The sequence below is a fragment of the Nerophis ophidion genome, linkage group LG13 (assembly GCF_033978795.1).
Source record: "Nerophis ophidion isolate RoL-2023_Sa linkage group LG13, RoL_Noph_v1.0, whole genome shotgun sequence".
Taxonomy (NCBI): Eukaryota; Metazoa; Chordata; class Actinopteri; order Syngnathiformes; family Syngnathidae; genus Nerophis; species Nerophis ophidion.
The window spans coordinates 31,398,877-31,419,150 of NC_084623.1; the positions used below are offsets into that span (position 1 = coordinate 31,398,877).

The 20,274-nt window shown below is 39.4% G+C and overlaps 1 protein-coding gene across 4 annotated transcripts in view; it reads left to right on the forward strand.

Annotated features, from left to right (window-relative positions):
• cuedc1b (CUE domain containing 1b) overlaps positions 1-18,513 on the forward strand; it is a 27,039-nt gene extending 8,526 nt beyond the window's left edge. For 2 of the 4 annotated variants that reach the window (XM_061918771.1, XM_061918770.1), the window contains exons 6-11: positions 1,512-1,574; positions 3,709-3,789; positions 3,897-3,990; positions 4,238-4,296; positions 9,594-9,663; positions 17,021-18,513. In XM_061918771.1, the coding sequence (XP_061774755.1) occupies positions 1,512-1,574; positions 3,709-3,789; positions 3,897-3,990; positions 4,238-4,296; positions 9,594-9,663; position 17,021 (368 nt within the window). In that variant the 3' untranslated portion in view covers positions 17,022-18,513. Of the gene's footprint in view, positions 1-1,511; positions 1,575-3,708; positions 3,790-3,896; positions 3,991-4,237; positions 4,297-6,875; positions 8,787-9,593; positions 9,664-17,020 lie in introns of those variants that run through there. The other 2 variants (XM_061918772.1, XM_061918773.1) reach the window with 2 other exon arrangements.
• Positions 18,514-20,274: the final 1,761 nt, after the last annotated feature.

A 20,274-nucleotide genomic window follows, 5' to 3' on the forward strand; every position in this document is an offset into this window, starting at 1 on the left:
GACATGTGAGTGTCAGTGAGCACTACCGCCAACAGTTTTATGGCACTCACCTTCTGGCTGGACATTCTAGACTGTTCTGTATATTATTCATGTTTTTTAGGAACACATTTTTTTAATTAGGTGATGTTTTTATATTTACATTTAGTTTGCAACTATGACATACATTTTAACCCAAAGTTACACTAAATTACCATATTACTGTGAAACAGGTTTAAAACATCCCAGTTCATGTCAAGTACCTGTCCTTCATGTTTTACTTATTTACACAAAAAAAATGGTGCCCGCTTAAGGTGACCAACATGCATGGTCAACTACTTGTGTTGGTACAACATTTGAAACGCCACAGGGGTCATTTTTAAAATATGTTGATGTCTTGTATTATTGGTAACATTATTGGCACATTAAGTGCTTTGCGCCACTACAAACTGAGAACCAGTAAATAGAGCAATTCGGTGTTCCCACATGGTGCAGATGACCCGCGGCCGCTGTCCTTAATTTGTGTTCCACAGCCAAAGCCCATGTGTATTTCTAAGCAGAAACTGCTCAACCATATGTGTCAAACTCAAGACCCGGGGACCAGGCGTGGCCCACAAAAGCCTGGAATTAATGTGCACCAACACAGCACTTAATCTATTTTACTAAACATGTTTGTTCTTTTAATTTTAACAAAATAATTGCATGTACTGCAAACATTTCATGTATTTTAAAGTTAAATCTGATCATGCCAAAAAAACATCATAATATATATTCCAAAAATGTTTTTGTTGAAATAAAATAAATAATTAAATATCTGCTTGGTTTTCTATCAATATGTACCTAGAAAAATATAATAATCAAATGCATAAGCCAGTGTATAATAATACCATGAGGCAATTATACAATTTAATATTCATATATATTCACTGTTACAAGTGGTTTTAAAGGCAGCCTGCGATGTGACCCTGAATTAAAACAAGTTTGGTGCCCCTTCTCTGAACTGCCAATCATGGATTCCAAGAGACGACAGAAAAGCAACATCAACACTGTCCCTGGATCGTCTCGGCAGAAAGTCACAAGTTAATGCGCACGCAATGATTGTTTTCGGTTACGTCAACAACCGCTTATGTCGATGTTCTGAAACTGCCAAACTGAGAGCTGTTGATGGGAACGGCTTCCGCTGTACTATACGAATACAAGGTTTGGGTTAGTAGTATGTGGGTCAGAAAAACACATTGAGGCAAGAGGAGAGTTTAACCTTCAGTGTCAGGCTGTCAGCCCTTTGATGGACTGGTGATCAGTATAGTCTTGTCCACTGTCTCTCCGGGTTATTAAAGTGTCTTTCTAGTAATACCCAACAGGGGCCGACCCACATTTTTTTTAGTACAAATACCTGTTCACACCCCTTAACTGGAAGTGTTAACTACTGATGGCGATCACCTTTCTTAAGGGTAACATCCCCCTTGTGCAATAGAAATTATGTTAACGATTGTTTCATCACATCAGCGATTCTAACATCTGCTCTCTGCTGGTAGATCGCTTGAAGTACGAATCCAAAAAATCCAAGCTTGGATCATCGAGCTTGGAAAATTGCACAGGTAAGAACTGAAGGTCACACACATTTCTCTGCCAAACTGTGTTATTGGGTCTTTGGACTCTGAGATCTACAGGATGTATTGTCGTGTGTGTGTGTGTGTATATATAGGGCAGCACGGTGGTACAGGGGTTAGTGCATGTACCTCACAATACGGAGGTCCTGAGTAGTCCTGGGTTTGATCCTGCGCTTGGGATCTTTCTGTGTGGAGTTTGCATGTTATACCCGAGGCTGTGTGGGTTCCCTCCGGGTACTCCGGCTTCCTCCCACCTCCAAAGACATGCACCTGGGGATAGGTTGATTGGCAACACTAAAATTGGCTTTACTGTGTGAATGTGAGTGTGAATGTTGTCTGTCTATCTGTATTGGCCCTGCGATTTTTGACTGCGCTAATATTTGGCCACAAGCCTACCAGCTGTATGCGCATCTACGTATCTATATGGGCACAGCAGGGAAGCTAGATAACATTACCTGCCACTCTTTAAACTCTTTGCAGATCTGAATGCTTGTTATGTAAATGTTTACCTTAGTGTAAATGTAATGCCACTGAGGCGAGGCATGATTTAAAGCGGCGCAGAGATTCTGTGTTTTACTGTGAGCGTCACCTTTACCATTAGTTTCGAAGTTCATACACCCCCATATTGTGTCTCATCCACTCTCTTTATTAACAAGTAGAAATGCAGTTTTCTGCCATCTTCCTCTCCACACTTTTTCTGCTCGTATGCGCTCTAGTGTGTGTGAGCGCTGACACACTCAACATGCATCTCTCCTCAGTATGTCTCTGCCGCAGGGCAGCATTTGGATGCTAAAAAGTACCGGTATTTTCAAAAGGCAGTATAGTGCAGTTTTTCATTTCTTAGTACCACTGTACCTTGTTTGAACCGGTATACTGTACAACCCTAATACTGACTATTGTGAGCTTTTGACTATATATAAGTTGTATCTGCAGTAGGACATTGGCAATAAATGTGTTATCATTTCCATTAAAAAGCATTAATCTACACTTATTTATACCTGCAGAAACCCTTGGGTTCAATATGTGACATGATGCCTTAGCACATCCTGATTAGGTAGAAACAGTTGTTTTTTTTAATCTATGTGTCGTATTTATACATTGTATTTACAATACAGCTTTTACACTTCAACTAACTTTTTGTATCAAAATTGGATGATAAATGATAGAACATTTCAAAAGAGACCGCTGCTTCCCGTCACCCTAAATAAAGTTGCTGAAAATATTCATTACATAAATACTAGGAGTGCAACAATGCACAAAGTCCACGATTCGATATTTTTTGGATACAAAGAAGACACATTTTCTTGCTTTTTTACTTGTAGTTTAGAGGAATTACCAACATTTGTTTCAAAACAGCGTGTCCTGGATAGGAATGGGTACTGGAACTGTGTTTCTTAAGGGCACCGGTGCCAGCTTACACTAGTAAGAAGACTGAAAAAAGAAAAAAATGTCGCTGCCTCATTTCAACGCTAAATGAATGCTTTGATACATTCGTGCAGAAATCCAGACTGGGCCACACTGAGTCTGACGTTCTTCTAAAATTCTATTGGTGTTCTTAACAGGACAGCAAAGCTAACATCCTTTTTAACTTAATGTGTCTGCATGTGCCAAGTTGGAGAGTTTACACATTGGTAAATAACTTAAATGGTTGGATTACTATAGGTCCGTTCACACCCTTGTTTAAAAAAATTATTGAAAATGTATGTTGTATCATTATTCCATCCAGGGCCGTCCAAAGTACGGTTCAGTGTCCATTTATAGCCTGCAGCTTGTTTCTTTAGACTGCACATTCTAAAAATTTTATAAATTCATTAATTTGATATATTACACTAATTTGCTCTGTCACATATAACACAAATCTGAAATGTGTAAGTTTTGTTCAATTAGTTTAGCATACCTCCCCACCTACGCATGTTACATTTTTCTGTATGCTGCCTTGTTAGAAAACACCACAATAAAAAAAACAGTTCAAAGAAATAATGTATGACCCAGAATTGATATATTTATTCCCATGGTGTGTATGTAAACTTCTGACAAAAACATCTGTAGCTGTGTATTCCTGCCTGCATATCTATAGTATATACAGTAAAATTACAGTGTGTCAGTGTTGTCTTTCCTGCAGGAGAACATTTACCTGCACCTTCATTGGAGACTGTGTCAGACGATGCACTGTTTAGAGACAAACTCAAACATATGGGCAAATGTACGTATACAGCTTTTTTAATAGATATTTACATATGTAGTGACCTTAATGATCTTTTGATGCCTATTAAGAGGATTTAACCCAATTTTTGTCTGGGTTTTTTTCAGCCACAAGAAAGAAGCTGTTTGAAATTGCCAAAACATTCTCTGAGAAGACCAAAAGAAGAAATGTAAAAAGGAGAATGCTTCTAAAGCACCATTCGTATCCTTGTTGTAATTTACATAAACCTCTCATAATGGCATGCTGTTCTTGTACTGTAAACTATCTATATGGCTGATATACCAGAATGAAATGTTTGTTTTCTAAACTTTGAGATCTACTTATCCATGTATCTGTCCTGTCAGTAGGCCTAGGTCTCAAATTTTGTAGAACACATCAACGAAGCTTCTTATAAAAGAACAGTATTTGTCTTGCAGTATTAACTTTCCTTAATCAAGGTGCCTACCAGATTGGGGACCGCTAATTCCACAGCCAATCTCCTTGACGATGTTGAAGGAAACTTGTGTGGTAAGATCTTAAAGTCACATAATTCAAATTTTTTAAGTGATTCTTACTGCATTTTTTTCAGAATCGGAATAAACTCTTAATTTATCAATTCGGAAAGCTGTAGCAACAGTGATGTATTGAACTAGTAAACTGCAACATATAGTCAGTTCCATAAATATTGAGAAATTTACTCATTTTTTAAAAATATTTTTGGTTTTATATACCACCAAGTGGATTTTAAATTTAAAAAATGAGATATGCTTTCACTGCTTACTTTCAGTTTTAATTTGAGTGTATTTACATCCAAATCAGATGAACAGTGTAATGTGTAATGAGACAATTGGCTGCTCAGCTGTTCCATGGCTAGGTGTGTATTTACCTCTGTATCACATGTACAAACCCTGTTTCCATATGAGTTGGGAAATTGTGTTGGATGTAAATATGCACGGAATTCAATGATTTGCAAATTCTTTTCAACCTATATTCAGTTGAATGCACTACAAAGACAATATATTTGATTTTTTTTTTTGCAAATAATAATTAACTTAGAATTTCATGGCTGCAACACGCGCCAAAGTAGTTGGGAAAAGGCATGTTCACCATTGTGTTAAGTGATTCTTACTGCAATTTTTTCAGCAACACTCAAAAAACGTTTGGGAACTAAGGAAACTAATTGTTGAAGCTTTGAAAGTGGAATTCTTTCCCATTCTTGTTTTATGTATAGCTTTAATCGTTCAAAAGTCAGGGGTCTCCCCGCAGTCGTATTTTACTTTTCATAATGCACCACACATTTTCGATGGGAGACAGGTCTGGACTGCAGGCGGGCCAGGAAAGTACCCGCACTCTTTTACTACGAAACCACTCTGTTGTATCAAGTGTCTTGGCATTGTCTTGCTGAAATAAGCAGGGGCGTCCATGATAACGTTGCTTGGATGACAACATATGTTGCTCCAAAACCTGTATGGACCATTCAGCTTTAATGGTGCCTTCACAGATGTGTAAGTTACCCATGCCTAATGCACCCCCATACCATCACAGATGCTGGCTTTTGAATTTCACGCCTATAACAATCCGGATGGTTATTTTCCTCTTTGTTTCGGAGGACACCACGTCCACAGTTTCCAAATATAATTTGAAATGTGGACTCGTCAGACCACAGAACACTTTTCCACTTTGCATCAGTCGATCTTAGATGAGCTCGGGCCCAGCAAAGCCAGCGGCGTTCCTTGGAATTGTTGATAAATGGGTTTTGCTTTGCATAATAGAGCTGTAACTTGCACTTACAGATGTAGCGACCATCTGTAATTACTGACAGTGGTTTTATTGAAGTGTTCCTGAGCCCATGTAGTGAATTCCTTTACACACTGATGTCTGTTTTTGATGCAGTAACGCCTGAGGGATCAACGGTCTGTAATATCATCGCTTACGTGCAGTGATTTCTCCAGATTCTCTGAACCTTTTGATGATTTTCTGAACCGGAGATGGTGAAATTCCTAAATTCCTCGCAATAGCTCGTTGAGAAATGTTGTTCTACAACCGTTCGACAATTTGCTTACAAATTAGTGACCCTCGCCCCATCCTTGTTTGTGAATTACTTAGCATTTCATTGAAGCTGCTTTTATACCCAATCATGGCACCCACCTGTTCCCAATTAGCCTGCACACCTGTAGGATGTTCCAAATAAGTGTTGGATGAGAATTTCTACACTTTATTAGTATTTATTGTTACCATTCCCAACATCTTTGTCACGTGTTGCTGGAATCAAATTCTAAAGTTAATGATTATTTGCAAAAAAAAATGTTAATCAGTTTGAACATCAAATATGTTGTCTTTGTAGCATATTAAACTGAATATGGGTTGAAACTGATTTGCAAATCATTGTATTCCGTTTATAATTACATCTAACACAATTTCCCAACTCATATGGAAAAAGGGTTTGTACAAGGAACAGATAATAGGTCTAGGTTTAATTTGAAGTGTGCTATTTGCATTTGGAATATGTTGCTGTCAACTATCAATATGAAATCCAAAGAGCTTTTGCTGTCAAGCAAGCTGTCATTGGCAAAACAAATCAAAACAAACCCATCAGAGAGATAGCAAAAACATTATGTGTGACCAAATAACTGTTTGGAACGTTTTTAAAAAGAACAAACACACCAGTGACTCAGTAACACAAAAAACACTGGAAGACCACGGGATACAACTGCAGTTGACGAGCAAAGAATTATTCCCTGGTGAAGAAAAAGCCTGCACAACAGTTGGTCAGTTCAAGTATGTCTCTGAGTCAATTGTCAAGCGAACACACCAGAGTCAACACAGAGGGTTCACCACACAATATAATGCATTTGTGAGCCTAAAAAACAAGAAGCCCAGATTACAGTTTCCAAAACATCTAAAAAAAACTTTACAGTTCTGAAATAATAACCAATGGTCAGATAAGACAAAAAATTGACTTGGTGCAGGCAAGTATGGCTGTCACTGGAATTGGTTCCCATAACTGTATGTATTTATGAAGTGACTGACTGCTGACAAAAGCAGCAGAATTAATTCTGAAATGTTTCGGGCAATATTATCTGCTCATATTCAGCCAAATGTTTCAGAACTCATATGATGGTGCTTCAAAGTCCAGATGGAAAATGGCGCTTATGGCGAAAATACCAAAGAGTTGTTCAAGGCAAAGCAGTGGAATGCTAACCAGACCGACATCTAAGTGAGCATGCATTTCACTTGCTGAAGACTAAATTGAAGAGGAAATGTTCCAAGAACAAGCCAGAACAGAAGACCGTTGCAACAAAAGTCTGACAGAGCATCAACAGAGATGAAACCCGGTGTCTAGTTACATCCTTGCATTCCAGACTATAGGGTGTAAATGGACTGCAAACGATTTGCAGAAGACCTTTGCAGCAGAAGTCTGGTACAGCATCAGCAGAGATGAAACCCGGTGTCTAGTTACTTTTTTGCATTCCAAACTACAGGCCGTAATGGACTGCAAACGATTTGCAACATAGTGTTAAAAAGGGAAAGTTTAATTTATGATTGGTAATTTGTCCAATTACATTTGGACCCTGAATAACTGGGTGGCACATATCTGTTGTGATACCTACACCAGGGGTGTAAAACGTTTATTGTGAGCAAACTGTGGTGCTGAATATCCCCAAGGGATCAATAAAGTACATTCTATTCTATTCTATGTACAGTAGATGGCAGTATTGTCCTGTTTAAGATGGTCACAACATTGCTGAGTCTGTTCTCATGGAGCTTGAGGGGGCGTGGCCTCCAGCTCCGACTGAATTTCGGGAGATTTACGGGAGAAAATTTGTCCCGAGAGGTTTTCGGGAGAGGCGCTGAATGTCGGGAGTCTCCCGGAAAATCCGGGAGGATTGGCAAGTATGCCCATGCTGCTACCTCTCTGCTCCGCGAGGGCGTATACATACGTGACGTATGTAAGAAGGTGCGCTTGCTGTCTGTGAGAAGGAGAGACAAGAAAGGACGAGGAGAGCAGCTAAAAGCAACAGCGTGAGAACGTTTACTCGAATATCACGATATAGTAATTTTCTATATCGCTCAGAGACAAACCCGCGATATATCGGGTATATATATACCCATTTGTAACTGACACTACCCATATCCACATAGGTTTTATTTGTCGAAAAGATATTTTGCCCTGTCAGTTGGAATACACATCAACATACAGGCTAACGGGCATATATTTCACCCGTTAGCTTGTATTTCGATGTGACATTGACTGGGCTCGCATGATAAGCATTACACTAAGCATTCGTTGTACAAACATACTAGCTTTTTTAGACAAGATCATAGACTGTATTGGACAATATAGTTTACATACCAAATGTCAATTTCCATTTAGTACAAGTAATAAGAAAATGTAGATGCCTGACTTACCTATCAAGGAGGAAATTAGCAGATGGAAAAAATCTTCTCTGCCTTCAATCACCTCCATTGTTCAAAGACATCCCTGATACAAATCCATACGTTGAGAATCATAACAAGATCTTTTAGAATTACTAAGGTCTGACATGTTTAATAACTTTACCAGTGGCAGTAGCTAGATGAAGATGGCGGTGCGTAACTGGCAACCTGGATGTGACACACTCACAAACTTTGTAATTGGTCAAAAGGTGGAGGGCGGGACATTTAAATGAAAACAATAACAACATTTTGGGGCTGTATCAGCATATCTCGGCTAAACTACCATTAGAAGTTATAAAGGTATTCAAAAAGAACGTGATTTATTAATGTTTTTTTGACACTTCAGAGCCATTTAATGACTTGAGATGAAATTATTACATATGGCTCCGTTAATGGCATTGTAAAAACAGTGAAACAAAGTTAAGTTCATTGTGTTCTTGGTATTTCTGAAACTACACCAATTTTTTCCCTCAGAATTTTCAACTAACTTGAAGTGATCTGCCAAGAAAATTATTTGTAATATGTACTTTTTCTGAATGTCCTTGTTCTATTTTTGGCCAAAGTAAGAAAAAGAAAAACAATCTGAAGTTGTCTTTATTTTTACCGTTAGGTTCTAATGCCAACATTTTACCAGTCTGGCCCGCATGGGGGTATATTTTCTTAGCCAAAATAAGTTTGACATCCCAGACCTAGACCGTTTACCTGATTTGTAGGTAAAGATCCTCAAATTAAATTTGAAGGTCTGCTGTTAAATGACATCTTCTTTAAATCAATTGTTGTGGTGTGGCGTGTGCAGAATCAAAAAGATTTGAATTGTGTTGATGTCCCAATATTTATGGACCTGACTGTATTTTCAAACATTTGGCTGCACACATTTGTTTTAAATTGTCTTTAATCCACAGAGTAAATATTAGAATAGCTCACACACATCATGTGCCCTGTGATTGAACCAAATTAAGGTAAGAAAATCAGTGACTTAAAAATGGTCAGGTGTTATGAAGAGTTCATTGCTAATTTTAAGTTTATTCCATTGTTTTATCCGCTGTAGTGCAACATCTAATGATCAAAAGATGTCAAATGAAGCGCAGAACATTTTCAAACCATCTGCTAAAAATTGTGTTCACTATTACCTGCGTTTGTAAATGTGACATCCTTGAACATCCATCCATCCATTTTCTACCGCTTATTCCCTTTTGGGGTCGCGGGGGGCGCTGGCGCCTATCTCAGCTACAATCGGGCGGAAGGCGGGGTACACCCTGGACAAGTCGCCACTTCATCGCAGGGCCAACACAGACAGACAACATTCACACTCACATTCACACACTAGGGCCAATTAACACTTTATTCATGGGAGATTGACATTCTGATGTGTATATGCCTGTGCCCAGAGGAAGAATGTCAATCAAGAAGAGCAGTCACTCAGTTGGAGAATGAACAGCGAAGCGAGCCTGACTCATGGTAAGAATCTTCACTCACTCATCCAATGTGCTGCAAATGAGCTTGTTATATCATAGATACAGTCATGCAGTCTTTGGTGTCACATTGTTGGACTTCATACTAATAAAATAAATTGACTGTGGTTACATTTTCATATTGTTCTCAGATATTGTTTTCAAAGAGGCCGAGGAGAAAATACAGACCAAAATGGTATAATTTGGAATGTCCAAAAGCGCAGACACTGCGACTTAGTGTGTTCCGTTAACCTCGGAAGTTGGAAGTCGTAGCTGGGAATTACCTCATAGCTTTATAATGAGCGTTGCAGTTACGAGGTCAGAAATCAAAATGGCCACATCAACGAAAGCTATTCTCATGCTAGCCTTTTCTAAATACAAGCAACTTATGGAAAAGGACACTCTTTCACTCTTTCTGCAACATTCAAACACGGTGGATGAAGAGGAAACACAGGCGCTATTGATAGGAAAGTAGAACGTATAAAACACATGTAAAAATCTAATGTATACTACGGTAACATAACCATAAATTGTGAATACGAAAAGTAATCACACCGCTTCACTTTTTCCACATTTTATGTTACAACTCTATTTCAATAATGGCATGTATTCATTTTGGTCCTCAAAATTTGACACAAAATACCCCATAGTGACATTGTAAAATGTATTTTGTTTTGTAGAGCATTTTCAAATGTATAAAAAATAAAATACTAAGAAATCATATGCACATAAGTATTCACAGCCTTTGCCATGAAGCTCAAAAGTGAGCTCAGGTGCATCCTCTTTCAACTGATCCTCCTTGAAATGTTCCAACAGCTTAATTAGAGTCCACCTTTGGAAAATTCATTTGATTGAACATGATTTGGAAAGGCACACACCTGTCTATATATATATATATATATATATATATATATTCCGCCCGATTGTAGCTGAGATAGGCGCTAGCGCCCCCCGCGACCCCGAAAGGGAATAAGCGGTAGAAAATGGATTGGTTTTTATATATATATATATATATATATATATATATATATATATATATAAATATATAGGTCCAACTCTTGACAGTGCATGGCAGAGCGAAAACCAAGCGTGAAGTCGAAGGAATTGTTTGTAGATCTCCGAGACAGGATGGTCTCGAGGCACATATCTGGGGAAGGATACAAAAGAAATATCTGCTGCTTTGAAGGCCACAATGAGCACCTGTGGCCTTCATCATCCGCAAATGGAAAACGTTTGGAACCACCAAGACTCTTATGAGAGCTGGCCGGCCATCTAAACTGATGGTCAATCCGTCTGAGCTACAGCATTCTTCTGTGGAGAAAGGAGAACCTTCTAGAAGAACAACCATCTCTGCAGGCAATCCACCAATTAGCCCGGTATGGTAGAGTGGCCAAACAGAAGCCATTCCTTGGTGAAAAGAACATGGCAGCTCGCCTCAAGTTTTCCAAAATGTACCTGAAAGATTCTCAGACCATGAAAAAAAAAATCTCTTATCTGATAAGACAAAGAATAAACTTTTTGTGTGAATTGCAGACCATGTTTGCAGGAAACCAGACACCGCTCTTCACCAGGCCAATACCATCCCTACAGTGAATTATGGTGGTGGCGGCATTATGCTGTGGGGAGGTTTTTTAGCAGCAGGAACTGGGAGACAAGCTAGAATAGAGGGAAATATGAATGCAGAGATGTACAGAGACATCCTAGATGAAAACCTGCTTCAGAGCGCTCTTGAACCTTTCTGGGGCAACCGTTCACCTTTTAGTAGGACAACGACCCTAAGCACACAGCCAAGATATCAAAGGAATGGCTTCAGGACAACTCTGTAAATGTCCTTGAGTGGCCCAGCCAGAGCCCAGACTTCAATACCATTGAACATCTCTGGAGAGATCTGAAAAAGGCTGCGCACCGATGCTTCCCATCCAACCTGATGGAGCTTCAGAGGTGCCGCAAAGAAGAATGGGCAAAACTGCCCAAAGATAGATTTGCCAAGTTTGCAGCATCATATTCAAAAAGAGTTGAAGTTTTAATTGCTGCCAAAGGTGCATCAAAAATATATTGCACAAAGGCTGTGAATACGTATGTGCTTGTGATTTCATAGTTTTTATTTGTAATTTGCAAAAAGCTTAAAAAAATGTTTTAAGGTTGTCACTATAGGTTTCGTGCATAGAATTTTGAGGACAAAAATAAATGTATTTTTTGGAATGAGGCTGTAACATAACAAAATGTTGCAAAAAGTTAAGTGCTTTGAATACTTTCTGGTTGCACTGTATAAGTGTTCAACTATACATCATATATGGCTGATTTAGTGCAACAAAAAATTGTCAGAAGTGGAAATAACTATCACTGAAGCTTTTCTATAAGTGTTTACACTCATGTTGGGTTCCATGTGTACTACGGTTGTATGTAGCTATCTTTAAAGCCAACTCAGTTGTGGTGATGACTTTCCGACTTGGAAATCCGACCTCAGGGGGTGTACTCATTGAAATTTCTGACTAGGAACTCGGAAACTCTGATTTACCATTACAAATGGAACGCAGCATCAAATGCAAACTGCTTTTGAATCCACAATTCCTGTGTAAGACAATAAATACATATGTAGCTACAGCCGCTCTGGGGTAGAATGCCATAAACATGGCTACCAATTGGTGCCAACAGATCGACCAAGCCAAGCGTTACTTCACATTTTATACACCAATGTCAGGGGCTGGGGAAGCAAGGTGATGATTCAAGTGTATTAACAACAAACACATGAATTGATTAACGTAGACCCCGCCCTAAACAAGTTGAAAAACTTATTTGAGTGTTACCATTTACTGGTCAATTGTACATAATATGTACTGAACTTTGCAAATCTACTAATAAAAGTTTCAATCAATCAATCAATCAAACAAAAGCAGTAACAGGGATGGCGAGAATTAGTCCAAACCAGCAACCCTCGAGTTGCTGTACTTCCCCACTCTTCCTCTTGTTGACCAAGAAACAAGCTCTGCTCCAAAATCAACTCAATCCTACTTAACTGAAGTTTGCAGCTGCACACACAGACAAAGCAAATAACTTCTGGACAAGCTTTGTATGTATGTCCAATACAAAGGTTGAGCTATTTTGAAAAGAAGTAGGAAAGAAAACTGCAGCAGCTGTTGAGCCTGGTGGTTGTTGCATCATTCTTTGGGGCAATTTTACTGCCAGTACTAATGATGCACTGTATAAACTTGATGACATCGTGAAGGAGAAAAAACTTTCAAAGTCAACAGCAAAACAACTGAAACTGGGACACAAGTGACAATAGTACACTGACACTTGACCAAACATCTCAAAACTGATTTTGGAATGGATAAAGCAAACTAACTATACGATTCTGGGATTACATTTCAAAACCCTCAACCATAAAAAAAAAAGGTCACATTTATTTTGAACTTTTTTTCTGAGTGGTGTGCCATCTACCTCATCTGTTCACTTAAAAAAACTCCTGCTGAACAAAGATGCGCATTGTTACGCTATATACTATGTAACATTTAAAGGGGTCATATTGTGTTGGTTTTTTTACATTTAAAACCCTTCCTATCATGTAATGATGGTGGTTTGGTCAAAATTTTGATTAGATTTTGTTTTACAGACCATCTTTAAGCCGCTTTCTGACTGTCTCTTCAGAATTTGCCGTTTTTATTTTTATTTAATTAAATCGTGATTGTAGCTGAGAGAAGCTCCGGCGCCCCCCACGATCCTGAAGGGAATAAACGGGAGAAAATGGATGGATGTCACAGTCACATTCTCACCAACAATTACTGTGAAATTCAGTTTAGCAGCCCCACATCAAGGCGAGACACACAAGAAAATACAACAATAGAAATATAAAAACAATACAAAAATACAAAGTCACAGTACATAAAACTAGTGTAAACCTGTGCGTTGTATTGCACCGAGATGTAAACTGGATCAGTCGCTTCAGGTTCATAGTGCAATGGAGGGGGAGAGGGAGGGGGAAGCGTCGGGTGTGTGTGTGTGTGTGTGTGTGTGTGTGTGTGTGTGTGTGTGTGTGTGTGTGTGTGTGTGTGTGTGTGTGTGTGTGTGTGTGTGTGTGTGTGTGTGTGTGTGTGTGTGTGTGTGTGTGTGTGTGTGTGTGTGTGTGTGTGTGTGTGTGTGTGTGTGTGTGTGTGTGTGTGTGTGTGTGTGTGTGTGTGTGTGTGTGTGTGAGTGTTGGTTTTTGGGTGGGAGGATGGATTTCACAGCCTGATGGAAAAAGCTGTTAGTCTTGTGGTTCTGGATTTGAGGGAAAGTACCTCGAGGGGACAGGAAAGAACAAGGTATGTCTGGGGTGTGTGGGGTCAGTGCTGATTTTTTTGGGCCTTCTTGTGGAGTCAGCCGGTGTAAATGTCACAGAAATGTTGTTTATTTTCTCCGCTATCCTCACCACCCGCCGCAGGTCCTTTTTATCCTTTACAGTGCAGCTAGTGAACCACACAGTGCAGCAGTATGTCAGGATGGACTCGATGGAGTCTCTAAAAGTTGACCAGCAGCTGTCGGGGGAGGTCAGCCTGCTTTAACTTTTTGAGGAAGTAAAGACGCTGATGGGCCTTCCTCATCTGATTAGATGTGTGGGTGGACCAGGTGAAGTCGACTGATGTGTATAATCCAAAGAACCAGAAGCTTTCCACCCTCTCAACCTCCTTTTAATAGAGAGGGTTTTGATTCATTGATTGATTGATTGATATTTTTATTAGTAGATTGCACAGTTTGGTACATATTCCGTACAATTGACCACTAAATGGTAACACCCGAATAAGTTTTTCAACTTGTTTAAGTCGGGGTCCACGTTAATCTATCTATTCATGGGGGCACAGTCTTCCTGGATTTTCTGAAGTCCACAACTTTGTGTTTGGTTTTGGTTGTGTTTAGATCCAGGTTGTTCTGAGAGCACGAATCAGGTGTTTGACCTCCTCCCTGTAAGCTGACTTATCGTTGTTCTTAATCAGTCCTACAAGGATTAATGGATAGCATCCTCACATAGGTCTTACTCTGGTCCAGGTGAGTGAGGGTTTTGTGGAGCGCCATCATGACAGCGTCTTCTGTCGACCTATTTGCCCGGTAGGCAAACAAGTATTGATCCAGGTCAGTAAAGATGGCAGACTTGGAGGAGAGAATGAGTCTCTCATAGCATTTGGTGATGATGGGAGTGAGAGTAACTGGGCGATTGTCGTTCAGACAGTTTACTGTGTTCTTTTTGGGTATGGTGATGATGACTGCTGATTTAAGGCAGGTGGGAACCACAGACTGTTGTAGCGAGAGGTTGAAGATGTTTGTGAATACTTCTGCTAACTGGTCTGTGCAAGTCTTGAAAACCCACCCCTGGATGCCATCTGAGCCAGGTACCTTCCTTATATTGACCCTGCGCGGGATGGCTTTGACCTGATGTGGCTGGTGCTGTAGCAGGTTGTTTTCCGCTGCTGGAGCAGGGTGTGTGTCTGGTTTCCCATTGTGATGGTCAAAGCGGAAAAAAGAACTGATTCAGTGTGTCTGAGAGGTTGCTGTCTGAAGGTATCGTGGCTTTGGTGTTAATGTAGTCAGTCAGGATCTTAATCCCCTGTTAGATGTCTCTGCAGTTGTTGTCATTGAAGTGGGCCTTGATGCACTGCTAGTAACCGCGCTTGCCATTCATAATGCCCTTCCTCAGACATTTTCGTGCCTCTGTAATTTTGTGGGTCCACAGATCTGAAGGCAGTATCACGCTTCTTAAGCAGGGTCTATACTTCGCTGTTAAGCCACGGTCTCTGGTAGGGGAACACGTTAACATTTCTTGTCTCTGTCACATTTTCAGTACAGAAATTGTTGTAATCCAGTACTGCAGAAGAGTATGTACAGGTCTGATCCCTCTGCAAAACCTCCCCAACCTGTCAGATCAAAATAGTGAGATGGCTTCCTCAGTCCAGACTTAGCAGCTGTTCTTTGTTGGTAGATCAGTGGTTTATACGCAGGGATGAGGGAAACAGATAGGTGGTCAGAGAAACCCAAATGAGGCTGACGGCTTTGTAAGTGTTGGAGATGTTGCAGTAGACCTGGTCTAAAGTGTTGTTCTCTCCGGTGGGTAAGTTCACATATTTGTGGAATTTGGGCAGGACCGATTTCAGGTTGGTGTGCTTAAAATCCCCTGCTACTATAATTACACTGTCTATCTGCATATATAAATGCTGGTTGATGCAGCAATAATTACTGATGTGAACTCCCCTATACAGAAAAAAAAAAGTCTGCACAGCAGCATCGTAAGTTCATTGTCCGGAGAGCAGTGAGTGCTTTTAACAGTCAAGTTGGTACACCATCTGTTGTCGATTTTAAACAGAGTCCTCCTCCTTTGGTTTTACCGTAGTCTGTTGTTCAGTCGGCTCTGAAGACAGCACAGCCCGCTAGCTCAATAGCCACGACCTGACTGTTTTGATACAGCCAGGTCTCTGTGACAATAGGTACGCAGTATTCCAGACTGCTCGTTTGGAGGAAATATAACTGAAGGCAAAGTTGTATTATAAATATCTTCAATATCAAAATATCTTCAGTATCAAACCTTCAGGGTTTGATTTTAAATTCCCGGTAGTTATTAGGTTCCAAAATACATAAAACAGATGCTAAAAAGTAAGAAAAGTTTGTTTTGCATAATATAACCCCTTTAAGAGTACAGTGAAACCCTTTGGTTTACTGATGCCAACAGACGCGGTTGGCGATTTAACTGACACTGAAACAAGAGATTTGTTTACACATATACATTCGACTTCATACAGATATGTTGTCAGAATTGGGAATAATATAGGATTTATAAACCTACTGCAGTTTGTAGACATTGTTTTCCCACATTTTTAAAACGAAAAATGGGGAGTAAGTTTGTCTGTTTTCATATATTTTATATTATTGTCTGTAAAGGTTGCTGCAACAATTTGTTATTGGCTTGACTACTATGCAAATGAAGATGACGCGAATACACCAACTCGTTTTTCATGGTGGCTATCAATCTTTAAAAACATATTTTATAGTTATTGTGGTATAATCCAGGTTGATTTGGCCATGTTTTTATTTCAAAGTATACTTTGCACTGTTAGTCAATGTGCACATTTTAATGCTGTTTAACCAGACCATAGTTAAATTTATGTTGTTGTTTTATGCTGATTAGCGCTAATTAAGATAACAATATTAAACATATGGGGCCATAGATGGATACATTTTTCAAAGGAATTAGCTCGTTGGGTCTCAAACTTAATGTCAACATTTTTTCTACAGTTTAATAAGACAGGCAAGGGCTGACTTAAACAGGTTTCAATGGTTTTTGTTTTTGCTGTTTTTGGACCAGCCATTCAGTGAAAAACAATTCATTTTATGCATTTCAGATCCTGCCATACGCCATTCTAACACGGTTACCTTGGTGACAGCTGAATGACCTTTGGTGATGGCCTTGAAGTCTTCACCCAAATACCAGCCAATGTAAAGCTCAACATTGTGTTAAGAACCCCTTCCTTCCACTCAAAGGACAGGAAGTGGAGTCTTCTACTTTAGATGGACTGTCAATACATTGATTTTGATTACAACATTTATGTATTATAATTGTCAATTTACCATTTTAATTGTAAAGGAAAATATATTCCTGTAGTCATGACTTACTTTTTTTTTGATAATCTGCTTCCTCAAAACCTCTTTTGGGGTGCAGTAGCACTAGCTATGACTGTACTTTTATTTTTTCCAGTTGTGTACAGTAGCATTATTGAGTGTTTTAGACTAAGCATCCTCAGGTAGGGCATTATAAATCCAGAACCCTGGAGAGTGCTCATTTCTATATCCTAAACCAGTGGTTTTCCAAGTGTAAGGTGGACCTCCCTGAGGTTGTACTGTGCATCAGGTTGACAAAATAAATACAAGCATAATTTTAAACTTGCTAACCTAATGGATATATATTAAGTTGTTGTTTTTACAGTAAGGTAAGTGCATTCTTGGAAATAAGAAATATTTTTTATGTCAGTGTTGCCTGTCAAGACTGACTCATATTATTACCACATTGTGTTTCATGTCCTTCAGGCAATTCACATGGTCCCAAACTTGGAAATCCTGTAAGGATTTTAGTTTTTGTTTTGTTCCCCATATTGTATTTCTTGTTTCAACATTTGTGGTTCCGGAACTACATTTTTCATGTATCAGATTGTTGTGACCGCTAAAGCAGAAACCGGCCAGAAGTAAATCCTAAACCTTGGCAACAAGTTCAGTGGTGGATTGCAAACTGAACAAGCACCTTCAGAACGGTTGAAAAATTAGGGATGGCCCGATATCCATATTGCAACATAGAATATGCCGATTACGATATTTTTCTCCTTTCTTGTTTATATATATACATTTTATGCATGTACAGTACTTTTTTTAAAATGTGTAATTTTTACAATCAAACTGCAACAAATTTTCTGCTCCTCTGAAGAAAAACAAATTATTGAAAATGAAACACAAATTTTAAAGTTTTAATAAAGCGCAGCATAGTTAAGGTGGACTGTTTTCAATAGTGTTTTTACATATTTCAAAATAACATTAAAGTGTGATTTTGTAATTAAAATTTCAGTGTACAATGATACTCCTCACTTCACTGTGGTGTATACCTTAAATACAGCACAAAAAAAAAATAGATACAACTTAACGTACCATATATTTAACATTAATATTGTATTTGGAGCTTTTAATATCAGATTGGAGGGGATATCCGATGCAGTAAAATTGATTATACCAACCCAGTGTATCGGATTGGACCATCCCGAGTTTAAATGTATCCTGTTGATTGTTTTTCTGATGGTTTGTTTGGAAAGCAATATCGTAGCCTAACTTACAATTAAAGCCAGTGAATATGTTTTTTCTGTTGATTTGTTTAGACATCAATATTGAAGCCTTACTAACAAAGTTTGAATGCTGTAATGTTCAAATATTGATATGTCACTTTACAAATTGTATGTATGGTCTCGTGAGGATTTACAGTGCTGAAATATTTTTGGCAATGTCCTGGTTTATACAGTTCTTTTCCTCCCCCGTGAAGCAAAAAAACCTTATTCTTTGCTATTATTTATTCATGCTACTATGGTCAAGCTTGATGATGGATTCAGGTGACAGTTTTGTTATCAAACATGTTTAGTCCTTTTTGGTGTGTGAAGATGTGTAAAGCTCCAAGCTTGTGTCTCAATTTCATACTTAAACTTTACCTTTAGTCGTTTGAGTGCTTAAGTGGGTACGCACCAGTGACGTGCGGGCAGGGGAGGCAGTGCCTCACCTGTGATCATGCAAATAAATAAAATATATAATGATAAAATAATTGTAATTGCTAGTTTTTAATTTTCATTTAGCTTCACCAATTTGGATAATTTTTTTCTTCAAAATGGCTGAATTTTCGCAATCCCTCGTAAACTTCTCTGTCTGCCGTGCGGCCAGAGCATGTTCTTGTCTGGTGTGTTGGTGAGCGTTCAAAATGGCAGAGAAAAGAGTCTGAAGTGAGGCAAACCAGTCTCGTGTCTCACGATTGGGGCGGGCGCTCATGATCCCAGACATACGGTTGCCTCAGCGGGTAAGTGATCAGAGACATACGGTGGCGTAAGCGAATCAAGTGCTGCAGCGAGTAACATGTTTTGTGTGTTGGTTGAGCCATCTAAACGGCAGAGAAAAAAGTGTGAGGTGAGGCAAACAGTTCTCTTGCCTCACAATTGGGGCGGGCGCTCATGATCCCAGACATACGGTTGCCTCAGCGGGTAAGTGCAGCAGCGACTTATTCTTTCCGTCTCGTGCACCCCGTCTTTCAACATGGATGACTACATTACTGCACTACTGCACTTAAAAGTTTTCTAAAGTGGACTTTCAAGCGAAGCAGGAGATAATTACTGAAGGAAGACCAGCGCCGGAGCTGGATGGTTTGTTTCAATCAGCAGGACGGAAAGTTACTCGCTCTTTACAAACGGAGTGGTATACGTGAAAAGAATGGCTTTGTGGATTGGGGCGGGCGCTCATGATCCCAGACATACGGTGGCCTCAGCGAGTAAGTACCGCAGTGACTTATTTTTTCCGTCTTGTGCACCCCGTCTTTCAACATAGATGACTACATTTCTGCACTTAAACAGTTTTCTAAAGTGGACTTTCAAGCAAAGCAGGAGATAATTACTAAAGGTAGACCAACACCGGAGCTGGATGGTTTGTTTCAATCAGCAGGACGGAAAGTTACTCCCTCATTCCAAACGGAGTGGTATACGTGAAAATAATGGCTTTGTGGACGTTCTGCAAGAAACCGCCTTTTCTGCTTTCCTTGCCTTCTTTTTTTCAACCTGTGGAACTGTCGACTCAAATGGGATTTTTGACCTAAAGAATTTGCAAAGAAGTCTCACCAAACATGAGTAGTCGGCCGCTCATATTCAAAGCCAGGTTGCACTAAAAACGTTTTGGATGACGAGGATAGACTTGGCGTTGGATGAACAGCAGTGACTCAACATCAGTGTCCACAATGCTAAGGTAAAAGTGAACCGAGATCATTTAAAAGATGTCATCAATGCGACCTGCGTCCTCGCCAAATAGCACCTAGCAATTTGTGGAAATGATGAGAGTCGAAGCTCTGCTAATCGCGGCAACTATGTTG